This window comes from Spodoptera frugiperda, chromosome 21 (assembly GCF_023101765.2).
Source record: "Spodoptera frugiperda isolate SF20-4 chromosome 21, AGI-APGP_CSIRO_Sfru_2.0, whole genome shotgun sequence".
Lineage (NCBI taxonomy): Eukaryota > Metazoa > Arthropoda > Insecta > Lepidoptera > Noctuidae > Spodoptera > Spodoptera frugiperda.
Genome location: NC_064232.1, coordinates 6,782,230 through 6,799,662, shown reverse-complemented (window position 1 = coordinate 6,799,662; position 17,433 = coordinate 6,782,230). Strand labels below are relative to the sequence as shown.

The following is a 17,433-nucleotide window of genomic DNA, read 5'->3' as shown; positions in this document are numbered from 1 at the left end:
ATAATGTGATTGTGCACTGTGACAAAACAAATGGGCTCTGCCCAATGATATTATAAGTAAACAGGTGTAGATAGGTTATAAGCGCTCAGAAAGTGACACATTAAAATGTGGACAATTGGCAACGTGTTTGTAGTATGGGACCGCTAGATGGAATATAGAGAGTGGCGTGGTTTGTAACGTCCCGCGCTCCCCGTAAAGTGTCACGCGTTATGTTAAAGGGAAATCCAGTTATGATATCTCTTTGTATTTGCTTCATGGGCAAAACTCACATCGAGTACTCATACAAACCTAAATTATAACATTTAATTCCACTACTCTGCTATTTGGTAAATAAACTCAGTAGGTAATGCCGCGTGAGTGCGGTTACAATCGGCCCAATTCCTCCCCTCCCCAAGCCCAATCCTTAAATTCCTAAATCCCAAAAGGCCGTCACCGCACTTGTAACCTCTAGTGTTGCGGGTGCCCATAGGCGCTGATTGCTTACCATCAGGGGGCTTACTCTTGAAACCAATCTCAATGTCAACACCATTTTAATCCAATATAATCTCAATAATGATAAAATGTCAAAACTATACAGCCCCAATCGTAGGTTGATTCAGAGTACGAAATATAAAGCCAAACTCAATACCATTTAGTTCATTCAATATCCACACAATATATATATATATATATAGTCCTCCTTACCGATTTCGGTAACGGCGACCTTAGAGAAGCTATTTCCTGTCGTGGGCCCTGATGTGACTGGCCAGACCGAACTTAGTTTTAAAAATCCGATCGCAGTTAGAGCAGTAAAGCTGGCCGGCAGCGTTGTATGTGTAAATATAGGAGGGCTTGGGTCGGTCTTTACGTAATTGACGCTTTACGTCTAACGTATCTAAGCGCTGGTGTTCGTACGCTTTAATATTTTCATTGACAGCAATGCGCCAAGACTGTCGGTGGATAGCAAGCCTCTCCCATTCCTTCATATTAATGCCGCATGCGTTGAGATGCCTCTTGAGCACATCCTTATAGCGGAGATGTTGACAATAATGACACACAATACGGATGCAATGGGTGCTAGTGTTGCAACTCGAGAGTACGAAACACAGTATCAATGTTGATCGATTGGAATTGGATTCAAAAGGAAGATCCTAGATTTCTAGTGGATTATTTTTCCATTCTAAGATTACCAGGGGATCAGAACTCCTCTCATCTCCCTTTTCCAATCCCCTATTTCATCCCCAATCCCCAAATCTACAATCCTCACATCCTTAGGGATTTAAACGTTTAGCTTTTTGGATGTTAGCCTCCAAAAGGCCGGTAACGCACTTTTAACTCCTCTGTCCTGGGGCGGCAGCGATTGCTTACCATCAGGTAATTCGTCTGCTCGTTTGCCGGTTTATATACCATACGAGTTGATTCATATCTGACGTATTGCGTATCAGCGGTTACTCTAACGTATAGTATTGAGTGTGAAAAGTCAACTGTTTATCTGTTCTGGTGTTATGTGATCTATAATACGCGACGCATGTTCCGTCAGATATGAACAACTCTAAAAAAGACTTACAAGTGCGTTCCCAACCTTCTGAAAATTAGGAAAAAATTGGGCATCCAGTAACCTACTAACTTGTCATAGAAAAAAAACAGCCAAATAATTCCGCAATATGTTTTTATTTGTCATAACCTACATCTACAAGCCGACATAATGACATTATAATATATTACAGATTATCCACAGGGCACAGTGGCGCCCTCTCTGTTCCTCTTACGAAGAACTTTAAAGCTCACCATTTCACAAAGTTACAGATAAAAATTACAAGACTTACGGCCGTATTCAGAGACATTTAATGCCTACCTAACCTAGTATTTAACAGAACAAAATCGTTACTAAGGAATAGTTTAAGTAATCATTGAAAGTCTCTGAGTAAGGCAGTAAAACTATCAAGTTTGGTTTAAAAAGTCAAGTCATGGAAGATGAGAAATTGAATTCAGATCTTTAGGACTCAAAAATCTGTTATAAATACCTATTTATATGTAGATTTGGTTACAAGAGATACAATATAGACATTTTTTTTTCAAGGGGGAAAATCATCCAATGACTTCTCTCGCCAGGGTAAAGCGAGAGGGAGTGTCAGACTCTTACTGACTAAAAACCACCCCGTTCCTACTCCTGCTTGTCGAGCCGGAGTCCCGGTAAACCCGCTAGGTAGTCCGCAGCTCCGGAGAATATAGACATAAGCTCCATACAATTTGTGTCAAAATTGCTTTTCTAAGCAAATCTACATATAAACATAAATTTTTGAACTGAAACCAGAACTTGACAGAAAAAGGGGGTAAAAATACACAATTTTTTGTTACATTTTTCTTTAAATAATCATTACATTAGGTATATTTTATTTATACGCCTTAATTTTAAACCAATGAGGCAGTACTTACCTCAGTCGCTTATAACAAATTTAAATTTCAAAATTACACAATTTGGCAATGTTGTTCGCGCTTTGCGTGTGAAATTGTATGTAATATGTTATTTGTTATATCGTCTTGTATTCTCCGAGGGGTGGGCAGAGGTGTATATATACAATTTAACACCCAGTTATTTAGTATCCACATAATAGGGTAGATGGCTAATTTTTATTTTAATGTCCGTCTTGTAGAATATTTTAAAACGTATTTTTTATTTTCTCACGGAAACAAATACTTTTGAAGATATATCGATTTGAAATATAGCGTGACGTCACTTCTAGGTACGTTTTATACGTAGAAATGACGTTTTTGTTTCCACTCCTAAACTTTGATTCGTTTTATCTAAGTATTGTTATCTTATATGACAAAATAAACAAATACGTGTCTAATATTTTGGACCTACCCTGGACTTCCACAAATAATTCATGCCCAAAATTAGCCAAATCGGTCCAGCCGTTTTCGAGTTTTAGCGAGACTAACGAACAGCAATTGATTTTTGTATATATATTAAATTCAAAACATAGTAATTGAAATACATACATTTAAAACATATTACATACAATTTCACATCATAATAGTAGCAAATATTGTTTTTAATAAAATATTCAATCATTATACATTTGGAAGCTTTAACGTATTAGCTTTGAAGTTACAATTCCAAAAAGGGGTAGGCAGAAGTGTATATTATATACAATGTAACACCCACTTTTCACCATTTGTGTTATAAGTCCCATGTAATTGGGGGTGAGTCTATTGCCATATACTGGACACAATTCCAGACTCCGTGCTATTACTGAGAAATTTTCATAAAACTTCAATAATTCTTTACTCGATCCGGTAATCGAACCTGAGTCTCTTAGCTCGGTAGACGGCCATATTTTATTACTTTTTTTGAGTTAAATTTATTTTTGAAATTGTAACTTCAATCCTTTTATAAATAGGTACATAAGAGTCAGCATCAATATTTTTTTAATTAATAACTTTATAGGTACAATCGGTATATACATTTAGCAATAATTCGCTCCATAGCTAATTCAATAAGAGTCCCAGTTTGGCTCGAAACTAATCGAGCGTCCTCGAAAATTGATTTTAATTTTAATTCATTTTGTAAAAACAAATCCTGTTAAGATTTATAAAATACATACAATAGAATATGATTTTTACAAAATTTTCAAGTATTTTCAGGAGTTTTATAAGTTTTATTGTCTGACAAAGTATATTTTCAAAATCCTATGTATTTGTAGATTTACTTATTAGAGATACATTTTGTATGGAGCTTATAGGCAAGCGTCCACAGGCCCGCATCGCACGCATCGGACGGATCGCATCAAACGGATAAATTTTTCAGACTGCGTCCACTGTATCGACAGCGTTCGGATTAGCAATCGGATTGCCGATGTCTCTTTCACTCGGATTTTTGACATCGGCATTCATATGACATCATCAGTACGCATCGCATGTAGGCATTGCCGATGAGCGGTCCGTACGATGCGGATCAGTGGACGCAGTTGTATGAGTTTCTATACAAGACAAACTAAAATCCGTTGCGTGCGATGCGTACGATGCGGGCCTGTGGACGCTTAACTTATGTCAACATTGTATTTATAATAAGCAAATCTACTAAATTAGGGTCTGCGACAGTCGTCCCCTACTGTAGTCATTAGGGGGGGGGGGGACTGTGTGAGACAAGTAGACAGTATGTGGCTGATTGCATGAGGATGATGATCTATTGATAAATAGAATATTAAAATACGAGTTGTATATCAATTCCATATAGGAACGAAAAGTTTTACTGAAATATATCGCACACCTAGTAATATATTGGCACATTTACGGTTTTCATAGTTTACCTGACTTGTTTAGTTTTTAGTTTACTGACCAATGAACCGTTGTTTTACGTGCGTGAGGGGGAGAAGATACAATAATGGTATAATGACACTTACGACCTCTCTCGATGAATATGGAAATAAATAGATTAATATGCACTTTTAAACACGTAAACCATATAAAGACTCAATTTCGCATATTTTGCAGATGTGCCAATATATTACTAGGTGAGCGATATATTACATGGGACTTATAACATATAACTAGTGATAATTATAATGTTTTTTAATGGGAAAAGATCGCCACAGCCTCCCATACCGCTGCAACTCCTATGCACCATACCTCGTCATCATCCCTATTGTTTTCGAAACAAAATCGTTACTAAGGAATAGTTTAAGTAATCATTAAATGTCTCTGAGTATGGCAGTAAGACTTAAACATAACATTACGCCTATAATTTGCATAGGGGTAGACAGAGTTGTAAATATACAATGTAACACCCACTTTTCACCAGTTATGTACACCCACTTTTCACCAGTTATGTTATCCCATGTAATAGGGGGGAGGTCCATGTAATAGGGGGGGGGGGGTCCCATGTAATAGGGGGGGAGATCCCATGTAATAGAGGGGGAGGTCCCATGTAATTGGGGGGGAGGTCCCATGTAATAGGGTGGGGGGAGATCCCATATAATAGGGGAAAGGGTTAACTTTATTTAAAGATTTCTTCAAATTTCAATTAATTTAAATTCCATTTGATGCATGTCTTACTATATTCCATAATATTTGTTAGAATTATATTAAGAACGTACTATTCTATAGAATAAATACATCTTATACAAAAATATAGTAAATGCATATTTCAATGGCCACTCTGTATTCCTTGAAAGTCAAAGTCAAAATGTTTATTCGCGCCGGCGATCTAAGGGTCCAGTAATGTTATAAGTCCCATGTAATACGGGTGTAAACAATCAGGCACAATTCCAGACTCTATGCTGATTTTTTTTAAATATCATATCTTTTATTATAGAGAGCCATAATATCATCTTCCTGGATGTCCTAAGAGCTATATCTAACCAGGATACTATAATAGTGAGACTGGTCGCGTCACCATGGTGTCCGTAAGCTACCAAAGTAGACACCAGTACCCATAGTTTTTTTGTATGGTATAAGCCAGTAAATGTGCAGATGCATCACCTGATAGTAAGCAATCGCCGCCGCCCATGGACACACGGAACACCAGAGGCATTACAAGTGTGTTGCCGGCCTTTTGGGGATTGAATTTGAAGGTTGTTGGGAAATCAGGGATTGGGAAGGGGGTTAGTACGAGTTTACTTTACGTTTAAAGTAAACGGAACGAGAACGCGTTCGGCACCCTGATTGCAAGTGCGCTTTTGTTTCGATTACTTTAAATACAAAGAAAACTTATACTAAGGGTGCAGACTCTACACCAAACTGCGACAGTATCAAGATGAACATCTAAGTACTGGCGTCCTTACCGCCATATTGGTTGCGCAACCATGCGGACACCATGTGAGGAACTCTCTTTAAAGCTGTATACATGTTATTGGCAGCGGTGACCAGCCACGTCACCGTGGTGTCCCGGTGAAATATAGTCCTATGATTGGTAAATAAATGTATGTATGTATGAAAATTAAAAATCTATTTAGTCCGTCAGTTAGGTAATGAAAAAATATTAGACACGTATTTTTTTATTTTGTCATATAAGATAACAATATTATCTTACAAGGTATATGATGATTTATGAGAAAGTTTGTGAGTGAGTTTGTGTGTATGTATAGTAATTAACTTTTCAAATATAGCCAATGACTTGTACCACTATGTTTGTTACTCAATCACGTCGAAACTGCTGAAGAGATCGGGATGAAGTTTGGAACAGTGGTAGATTATGATCTAGAATAACACATAGGCTACTTTTTATCCCACGGGAACGATGACAAAGCCGCAGGCAGAAGCTAGTACTTAGATAAAACGAATCAAAGTTCAGGAGTGGGAGCTAACTATATCATTTCTACTTATAAAACATACACTAGAAGTGACATCACGCGATATTTCAAATCAATATATCATCGAAAGTATTTGTTTCCGTAAGAAAATAAAAAATACGTGCCTAATATTTTAATATAATCTACAAGACGGACATTAATACCTTTTCAAGCCCAACCTAAATGAGTTGACAAAATAATAATTAATAATGTATTATTATTAGTTAATAGTAAAGTAATAATAGTCAATAAATAATAATTTAACATAACAAGTGACTTATTTCATAAAAACTAGATCTTTTTAGTTGTTTTTTGTATATATTTTTATGTGTATATGTTTTTATTAAGGGGAGAAAATTATCCAATGGCTTTTTCCGCCTTGGGCGAGGCGAGAGGGAGTGTCAAAATCTTCACCATTTGTGTTCACGTCCCATGTAATAGGGATGAAATTTTTTTGCAAAACTCAAAAATCGAACCGGCTTCTTTAAAATAGACAGTCTCGCTAACTAAACAATATTTTCCCCAATCCGGGAATAGAACCCGTCACCCATACGACAAACATACACACATAAAAATACATATATAAAAACAAACTAAGTCATAATGCATACTTAAAGACAAAAACTTAAAACAAAAATATTTCACAATTACAATACATGAGTTTTATTTTTTCATATTTATAATAATCATAATTATAATTTAATAACAAAATTACATGGCTACTGTGATGGGAGACGGCAGAGTTGATTACATTTATCACCACCGCTACTCTTTCCGCGGGTGTCGTATACCCGACTAAAACAGTTCTTGGAAGCTATATCAGCTTTAATAGCAGGTGATGATAGAGTTGAATACATTTATCACCACCGCTACTCTTCCCGCGGGCGATGTATACCCGACTGAGCGACAACCCATTAGACTGAGACCAGGCAGCAGCGCTCTCTGATAGGTCTGAACCTGAGCGTGGAGATCTACTTGCAAAGACTTCTGGTGCAGAGGACCCTCAGAGTCCAGCTGTGGACTGCTACATGTTAATCTGTACAAGCTCAAATGCATATTTTTATTGCAGAAATTTTACTTGGCTATGATGGAACTACCATGTTTAATAAAGAATAACTCTGAACGAACTGAGGTTTGGAACTTGGCGACCATACGGTAACTTTTATTCAGCTTACGATTGGCTATCCAATGACTGTACCACCATCACACCGATAAAAAGGTGGGAGCTACAATTTGCTTTTTTTTAACGTCACGCCTTTAATCTCCGAAGGGGTAGGCACAGGTGCACATTATGGCACATAATGCCAATGGACACCCACATTTCACAATTTATGTTGTAAGTCCCATGTAATAGGGGGTGAGCCTATTGCCATATACCGGGCACTTTTGCAGACACCTTGCTACCACTGAGAAACTTTGCATCCTCTTTTATTGTATATCTTCAAATCTGATAACTTCATCAAGTCAACATAAGAAAAAAACATAGTTGTTTTCATGGAATAAAGCGAGCAAATGAGCAGATATTTATTAAGGAAGGCTATAAGCTATAAAACATCACGCTATAACCAATAGGAGCCGAGCAAACCCCACGGGAGTAGGCAGTACAATAATATAGAGTTTCCTAGTCCCCCATCACAGTTTTATTAAACAATATAAAACTAATTAATATTAATAAATACTTGTGTGTGTATGAGATTCCTTTCAACCGGAGTGCGGATGGGCTTTCTGCTCGAAGATTGCTGTCATATCTCTTATGTTGTATGAAGGTGACATCTTTTCTTTCCTATAAAATAGAAATTATAGAAATTTTAATACATATAAACAACGTAACGTGACGCCTTTTATCCCCGAAGGGGTAGGCAGAGGTGCACATTACGGCACGTAATGCCGCTATACATTGTACACCCACTTTTCACCATTTGTGTTATAAGTCCCATGTAATAGGGGGTGAGCCTATTGCCATATACTGGGCACATTTCCAGACTCCGTGCTACTATTGAGAAATTTTCGAAAAACGCCCAGCAGTACTTTGCGACACGGGAATCGAACCCGAGACCCCTTGTCCGGCAGTCGCATTTGCGACCACTCGACCAACGAGACAGATTTAAACAATTTCGTATAATAGAGATGGTGACGGGGTATGAAAATTAAAAATCTATTTAGTCCGTCAGTTAGGTAATGAAAAAATATTAGACACGTATTTTTTTATTTTGTCATATAAGATAACAATACTTAGATAAAACAAATCAAAGTTTAGGAGTGGGAGCAAATACGTCATTTCTACGTATAAAACGTACCTAGAAGTGACGTCACGCGATATTTCAAATCGATATATCTTCGAAAGTATTTGTTTTCGTAAGAAAATAAAAATACGTGTCTAATGTTTTAAAATAATCTACAAGACGGACATTGAAATAAAAATTAGTCATCTACCCTATTGCGTTGATTTACCTAAGTAAAATTTTGGATATTATTCAACAAGTCTAATACTACGAATATGTGCTACGTAAAATTTTGGTTATTGTTAAATTTTTAAAGCCAATTGTCACAAAAACGACAGATATAAGATATATAAGAGAATTGATCACAAAGAAGTATAGTATGTATAGCTTTGGAAGATATTTTTAATTCTCTATTCTATGAGTGTGATTTTAAAGTTCATTTTAAAGTTTATTTTTTCATGGCAATAGAGGTGATTTTTGCTTGATTTTGTATAATTCGACATAGATAAAAAAGTGTGTTAAGTACATACTTAATTTACCCCCCACAAAAATAAAATTGTTTAAAAATCCAAATAGTTTTTTTAAGGAGGGAAAATCATCCAATGACTTCTCCCGCCTTAGGCGAGGCGAGAGGGAGTGTCAGACTCTTACTGACTAAAAACCACCCCGTTTCTACTCCTACTTTTCGAGCCAGAGCCCCGGTAAACCCGCTAGGTAGTCCGCAGCTCCGGAACCCAAATGGGTACAAATCTATTGCCATATACCTAATATATTTCATTTTAAACACTACTCATCATAAAAGACTTAAAAATATCTTCCAAACAATCATTTCCGAAACGACACTTACCTCTCATATTGACTCCGATCATCCTTTTCACTCTTAAACTCCCTCTCATCAACAGGACTGGTAGGAGAGGGTATAGACTCCAAATTAGTACTACTCTTAGCTAAACTGAACCTAAGTCTTTGACCTAAGTCTACCGTATTCCTTCTCTCAAACTTAGGCTCTTCTTTTAACCTCTCACAAGTCTCTATTTTATCTTCTTTATCTTTCCTAATTTTGATTCTAGTTAGCTGTTCAGGGTTCGAACGGAAAGATTGAGAGCTGTACTTCTCTCTGAGGAAATTTCTCCTCTCTTCTTTATACTTCTCTATTCGCTCTCTACTCAATTTCTTATCACAATCGAAGCTGATTATGTTTTTCACGTCTGGTCTATCAAAGCGTTGTATTAAGGAGATTTTGTTCTCTGTTGTAGGTGTTATTATGACTTTATGTTCAATGTCTGTGTTTAAATTCAAGTCAGGGAGCTTTTTAGACGTTTTTACTTCTAAACTTTTACGTCTATCATTAGTTTGGTCGTTACCAAATTCTTTTACGAAAGCATTTTCATCTAAAGACCTTGCGTTACACGAGTTTTTGGACAATTTATAAGACTGTGGTTGTTCTGAGGCTGTTTTTAAGTCTATCTTTTTAATTTCAATAACTTTTTTCTCGTCTTTCCGTTCTAGGCTCGGGTATTTGATTTCAGCTTTGAATTTTTCGAATGTAAACGCTGATTTCTGTTCAGTAGGACTCTCGAAGCGAATAGCTAGTTCCCTGACATTCATAGTTTTAAAATTACCATTTTCTACCGGCTTCGTGTTATCAACATCACTGACGTCTTTATCACATATCTTTAGCGTATCTACGTTAATATTCTCATAATCTTTTTGTTTCTCAAAGGCTATATTTTCATAATGTCTATCTTCTGGTAATAACATAGCATTGACTTCATCTATACTCTTTTTAAAGAACTTCACTTGACTGTAGACATCCAAATCTTCATCTAGGTTCGTTTCTGTTGGAGTTTCTAGGATTATAAGGTCTTGTATGTCGTTTGGTTGACAAGCCTGTTGGGTGGGTAAGCAGGCGTCTGTTTGCGGAACACTCGCGTCTTCAACTATAGACAAATTCTTTTCTAAATCAATATCTTCGTAGACTGAGTCCCTATCGTTAGTCGGCGTGTCTTCAAAACCCTTGTTTTTCGTCGGCGATCTGAAGGTTATACTTATAGTAGATTTCAAAGGACTTTTTAAAGGGCTACCCGGAGAACTTTTACTAGTGCTTGAAGATTGCAAATTTATATAATTCGGCCTCGTATAATTATAGCATTCGTACAATTCGTCTCCTTTAGTCAAACTTACGTTTGAATAACTCGAAGAACTCTCATGTGATGACGTCATAACTTTCATGACGTCACTCTCATCTTTTTTTTTATCCGTGTGATCGGAATTCGAGGAGTTGGACACAGCTGATAGCCTATTAAGATTATGGTAACTTATATCAGTTGAATGCGGGCTATGTTCGAGGCTATCGTGAAGATTTTCGCTGAAATCTTTAATATTTTCGTAATCAGTCGCTTTTAGCTCGCATTTTAGACATTTCTCTTGCTCACATGAGTCGCAAATCTCACTCTTAATCTGTATAGTATGTTTGTTTGCCTCGCTGACTTCCGAATCGCTTTCTAGTGGGTCGTAAATTGGTGTTATGGGCGTTAATGGACTAGAATTTATCGTGCTTGTAGTGAGATTACTGACTGAATTTTCTGCGGGCCAATCGATTTTTATAAGGGTAGAATGCCCGTCTTTTGTAAAGGTCGAATGGCCATCTTTGCCGTGCCAACTGAGCCTGTTAGTTTGCTTGTCTGTATCAAAGTGCATGCCACTGTATCGAGCTTTGGATTTTCTTGGAGAGTTTCTTTCTCTGTAAATGTTAGATGTCAGTTGTAAAGCGGAAATTTAGGAGGTTTGGTTATAAACATCTATTGGTGTTAATTTTTTGGAGATTTTCCGTTGTTCTGGATTTGTTTCAAATGTAACCAAGAATTGTATTGTAAATCTGATTGAAAAAGAGTAACCTATGGAGTTTCTTGCTCGTTCTTCTACATAGGAATCTACACTTTGGAACGAGCAAATAGAGCAACTAGAGGACTGACCGACAGACAGACATTATTAATATTATTATATTTGCTTTGACGTTCAAAAGTGCCTTCCCAGTCTATTTAAAATAAATAATTTTGACTTTGAAGTCAAAGCATTTATTTCAATTAATCCTAAATTAGGTATTTTAAACGTCAAATTGAAGCCTTGACCTTTTATCCCCGAAGGGGTAGGCAGAGTAATGTACACCTACTCTTCACCATTTGTGTTATAAGTCCCATGTAATAGGGGGTGAGAAAATGGGAGAGCAGTCGTTAATAGTTTTTTATAGACAAAAACAACTTTAAAACTTGAATCTATAGATAAACTTGACTAATTTAGACAAAAATACTACCTACTTTGATTATATATTATTAGAAAAACTCTCTAACTATACAAAATAAGTATTAAACCCCTACTTTCTAATAATATGTACAACGTAACAAATCCAAAACAACGGAAACTAAATCTAATTGTTTAACACATAAAGTATAAAATTGCTCACACATTGTTTAATATAAATATGACATTAGACAGATATATGAGTGTAAATACTCTATAATAACTACTCCACTCTTCCCGCGGGTGTCGTATACCCGACTATATATTTGACAGAGACCGGGCAGCGCTCTCCAACTCGCCTGGCTAGTGTGATTATCCTCAGACTCTTTGATTTTGTCTGGACTTTAAAAGAGACTAAGACCTCTAAGTTTGTTTCGGCATTTCTTATCGGACTATCGATAGGAAATGCCGGCTTCATCTAGTTATTTAAGAGATTGACGTGTAAAAGAGTTACATTGTAACCTATTTACAAAATAAATATCATTTATGACATGTAGAAGAGGCTCATGGTGTAGTAGAAAATTGCTATTGGTATAAGCCGGTAAACGATCATCACCTGATGGTAAGCAATCGCCGGCGCCCATGGACACTAAAGGCGTTGCTGGCCTTTTGGGGGTTAGGAATTTAAGGATTGTTGGGGGATCGGAGATTTTGAAGATTGGGAAGGGGGTAATTAGGCCTGCCGGCTTTTTGGAAGTTAGGAATTAAAGGGTTGTTGGGGGATCGGAGATTTTGAAGATTGGGAAGGGGGTAATTAGGCCTGCCGGCTTTTTGGAGGTTAGGATTTTAAGGGTTTTTGGGGAATTGGTGATTGGGAAGATTGGGCCTCCGGTAACTTCACTCACACAACGAAACGTCGAATTTCTGCGAGGCCGTGGCTCTCTCACACTTTAAATCGTGTTACATGTTTAATTAAATAAATCTATCTATTTCTAAACTCATATCTGTCTGATGTCATAATTATTTTCGAATAAATATATACGGTGTGTAAAATTATAAATATATATATACATAATAGTAAGATATATGTAACCTATCTATTTAACAACAGCGATAGTATTCAATTTTAAAACTGTTTGAAATGAGTTTACGATTAGTGAACACTTATAATATGCAATAGTAGTCAAACCTAATAGATTTTTTTAAACATTGCCCCACAGTACGATTTTCTCCTGTGTCGTGGGTTCACATTATACACATGACACCCAGACCCGAAACAACCCTTTGATCATCACACAAAGAGTTACTCCGTGCGGGAATCGAACCCGCTACACGTTGTTTATTTTAATTTAAAAACTATTTAATTATCTTAGAGAAATTATATTAAATTAAATACTGTCGCTTTTATTATAGTTTATGTTGTACGTATCTGTATATTGTAGTAAAGTGGATTTATATTCCCTGTAATAGATGAGAGAAGGAGTTCCTATACACAACCCGGAAATCGAACCCGAGACCTTGTCACTTAATCGAAGAGGTTATTGCATTGTTAAAGTATTTTACAACACAAAATATTTTAGTAACAGATTAATTTGTAGGTCTCTATATGTCCGTCTCGCGTTCTATTGTCTCTGCCTACCCCTATGGGAGACAGGTGTGATGTTAAATTCTAGTATTATTTACAACGTACAGACACGTAATGAAATATATATGTTTATGTATAAACATAACTAAATAACAAACTATACATACACATAATAATGAAATGGTACTCAATTTTACCCCCTCCCCCGTCCTTGTCACAATTGGTCACATTTGTGAGACCCCCCTCCCTTGTGTGACGTCACATTTTATAATTTTACATCTGGATTTTTTTTGAGTTTTCCGATAATAGTTGAAATGTGACGTCACGAACTTTAAGACCCCTCCCGCCCCCTTGTCACATAAAGTCACACTTCGTCGACCCCCTCCCCCCTTAACGTGTGACGTAATTAATGGATGACCCCTTAGAGGAGGATTTGCCTTCAACAGTTTTCTATTGGCAGTCAAAGACTTAAATGACTCTAAGTACGACGTTAAGACAAATTTTACCATACAACAGAGATATTGAGTACCATTTCAATATATGAAAGGAAAGACATACACTATTTATATAGTATTTGTACATAATGTGGTATATATATATATTTACCTGAGTTTAACATTGGCTAGGGAGGTCGGGAAGTCTGTGAGGGACGCCATCGGACTGTCTCGGTCTTTGCAGAGTCTGGAAATAAAATGTAAATGAGATTTCGTCGTGTTTAAGTTAAAAAAATATAATTATATTGCATTTATTAATTACAGTCTGTTTATCAAGTATAAAGACAAGATTTTTTTTTAATGGTATATCTTTTTTTGATGGTATAAGCCGGTAAACGAGTAAATGGTAAGTAATCGTCGCCGCTCATGGACACCCGAAACATTAGAGGCGTTACAAGTGTGTTGCCGGCTTTTTGGGGGTTAGGAATTTAAAGGTTGTTGGGGAATCGGGGATTGGGAAGGGGGATAATCCAATCCCCAATTTTCCTAAGATGCGACTCTAAATACTCCCCAAAAGGCCGGCAGCGCCCATGTAATGTCTCTGGTGTTTCGGGTGTCCATGGGCGGCAATTGCTTACCATCAGGTGATCCGCCTATTCGTTTACTAGACTGTATCATAAAAAAAGTTTTTTTTTAATTTACTTTACACATATACAGGGTGTAAGCGGAACGCTCCCAAACGTCGCAAACAGGTTATGGTAAAAAACGTGTATTATTTAAAAAAAAATAAAGAATTCAATGTTTATTTTAAGTAATAATAGTTGTAATCTAATGCTGAATTTTAATATCGTATGAATAATACAAACACAAAAACGATTAAAATTATAAAAACATAAACAATTTGTGGCGTTTTTCGGAAGCGTTCCGTTTACACCCTGTATTTCCTTTTTAGTGCATCTAAACTTACCCCTTACCTAACAATCCTATTCGGTGTCACTTATGGGTTGTTGACACAAAATATGTTTAAATGTCACCTATCTTAGGTTAAGTTTAGATTTAGGAGAGGTTGTTCCTTGCACGGCAGCTGGTTGTCCAGCGCCAACAGTGCAGTGACTATGAACAGTGCAACTAAATCTATACCTCTTGGCGATGTCGGTGTGTGTGGGCGAGGCGGGCCTGGCCGAGTGTCGCTTCTCGGGCGCGGGGCGGGCGCGCGGGGACTCGCCGTCGATGTACCCGATCTGGGATAGTTGCTCCTCCAGGGCCACGCGACGGCTGCACGGGAACAAATTGGTATTAGTTGCAGTTCAATGCTATAAGTCAAACACTATTTAACGCTTGTCTACATGTAGAGTAGTAAACTAAATTCTATTGGGATTGACGTAAATTTTTACACTTGTCAGTTTCATTCTACAGGTGTCAACCTCTAACAGACAACATTCTTATAGCTGTAGCACTATATAAATGTAAAATGTTAAAAAAGGTTGTTTTTTTTTTATTCCCATACAACATTTAATTCCGATATAACATACTTAAGTAAATTTTTTTACACTCTTTATAGTCACGACTAAGTAATTTTTTCTCCTGCATTAAATATATCCCTATTTTAATGACAAAAACAACACGGTTTTAATCACAATGACATGTCCATATCATAGAAAGAAATGAGCATATCTAATGAACACAAACCACTGGACGGATCGGGTTGAAATTTGGCATGCAGGTAGATGTTATGACGTAGGCATCCGTTAAAGAAAGGATTTAAACAATTTTACCCCCAAGGGGATAAAATAGGGGATGAAAGTTTGTATGAAACTTTGTCAATTTTAAACCGATCGGGCTGAGACTTTGCATGTATAAAGCTATTATGACGTAGGCATCCCCTAAGAAAGGATTTTGATAAAAACCATTAATAATAATACTTTTTAAAGCGAACGAAGCTGCGTGCAAAAGCTAGATGAACATAATTTGTTTGCACGAAACTTAAATATAAATAAAAATATGAACAACTAACAAAAACAAGACCAGGGTCCACTTCTTTAAAATAAGTAAAACTTCATTAAATTCTTCGATTAAAAATCCACAATTAACTTGGATAAATTCACGTGCCATTTCGTTTTGAATAAATATCTGTAAATATAATACATAGAACTTCCTCAATATTTATATATATATACAATGTGATAGGGGCGAGACTTCTAACCCGTTAAGGCTGAGTACTACATCTAATTTTATCGACAAAAGTCGGGGGTCGAAGGGGTCGAATCCCCTCCCCTTAAAAATTATGGCTATTTTAATATTTTTTTTTTACTTTTTTTGATATCAAAGGTTGTATGCGTCGTAGAAACAAAAAATGTAGCTAATAACCTTGGCTAACTAATTCATTACTTTTTTCATATGTTTGATAATGTTTTGGTGAGAAACAAAATCATTTGTGAATTATTTTTACCGAAAAAATCACTATTTTCCAATATTTTCAATTAGGGATTCAACCCCCATATTATTATTTTTTTTGTCGATAAAATTAGATGTAGTACTCAGCCTTAACGGGTTAGAAGTCCCACGCCTATCACATTGTATATTTAGTATAGGTACTGCTAGTGTATTATATTAATAACCTTCTTTTTATTTCTTTTTGTGCACGCATCTACCCCTTATCTGTTTTTTTTTTAAATGTTCCATCCAAAGGTTGTCTGGAAGAAATCACCATTGTGTGATAAGACCGCCCATTGTACGCATATTACTAAAAATGTATGTAACCTAGGCTACTTAAATGTGTACAATAAATCATGTAAATAAATAAATAAACAACTTGATCATGCTTTGTAATCCGCCATATACAATGTAACACCCATTTTTCATCAGTTATGTTATAAGTCCCATGTAATAGGGGGTGAGTCTATTGCCCGATGGAGAGTACCCGATAACTATTAGCCTGACTCAGGAATCGAACACCCGGAACCATTTACTCAGCTGTTGCACTACTCCAAAGGGGTAGACAGATGCTTGTTACTCTCTCATGTATTTAGTGAACGGATTTGGATGAAATTTAATACAGAGATAGATTATAGTCTAGAATAACACAGGGTGTACTTTTTATTCCGGGATCGCGGGCGAATCCGCTGCCAGAAACTAGTTTATATATACCGTCACGCCTTTAATCCCCGAAGGGGTAGGCAGAACGTGCGCATTCGTGGCACGTAATGCGTACAATGTACACCCACTTCCACAATTTATTTTGTAAGTCCCATGTAATATCCGGAGCTGCGGACTGCCTAGCTTGTTACCGGGGTTCCGACTCGAAAAGCAGAAGTAGGAACGGGTTGGTTTTTAGTCAGTAAGAGTCTGACACTCGTCAGTCTCGTCTCGCCCAAAGCGGGAGAAGTTATTGGATAATTTTCCCCCTCAAAAAAAGTCCCATGTAATAGGACTCCGTGCTAATACTGAGAAATTTTTCAAAATCTGAAACAGACCACTCGGTCAACGAGGCAGTTAAACCAGTTTAATAAATATGTATAATGTTATTTGTGTGTATGTATGTAAGTACACTCACCGCTCAGCAAGTTCATTAGCTTGATGTATGTCCACCCTGAGGTTCCGGCGCGGACTGTTCTCGGCGCTGCATAGACCTGACTCTGGAGGCGTCGAGCATAGCGAGTCCTGTGTGACAAGCATTATTG

At 36.8% G+C, this 17,433-nt stretch overlaps 1 protein-coding gene across 21 annotated transcripts in view; it reads right to left on the bottom strand.

The window, feature by feature from the left end:
• Positions 1-7,509: 7,509 nt before the first annotated feature.
• The window catches only part of LOC118280207 (GTPase-activating protein CdGAPr), a 101,751-nt gene continuing 91,827 nt past the window's right edge, over positions 7,510-17,433 (bottom strand). For all 21 annotated transcript variants that reach the window (XM_050701787.1, XM_050701786.1, XM_050701784.1 and 18 more), the window contains 5 exons: positions 17,307-17,413; positions 14,894-15,028; positions 13,926-14,000; positions 9,342-11,237; positions 7,510-8,055 (listed from right to left, as the gene is read on the bottom strand). In XM_050701787.1, coding sequence (XP_050557744.1) covers positions 7,974-8,055; positions 9,342-11,237; positions 13,926-14,000; positions 14,894-15,028; positions 17,307-17,413 — 2,295 coding nt within the window. In that variant the 3' untranslated portion in view covers positions 7,510-7,973. The remainder of the gene's footprint in view (positions 8,056-9,341; positions 11,238-13,925; positions 14,001-14,893; positions 15,029-17,306; positions 17,414-17,433) is intronic.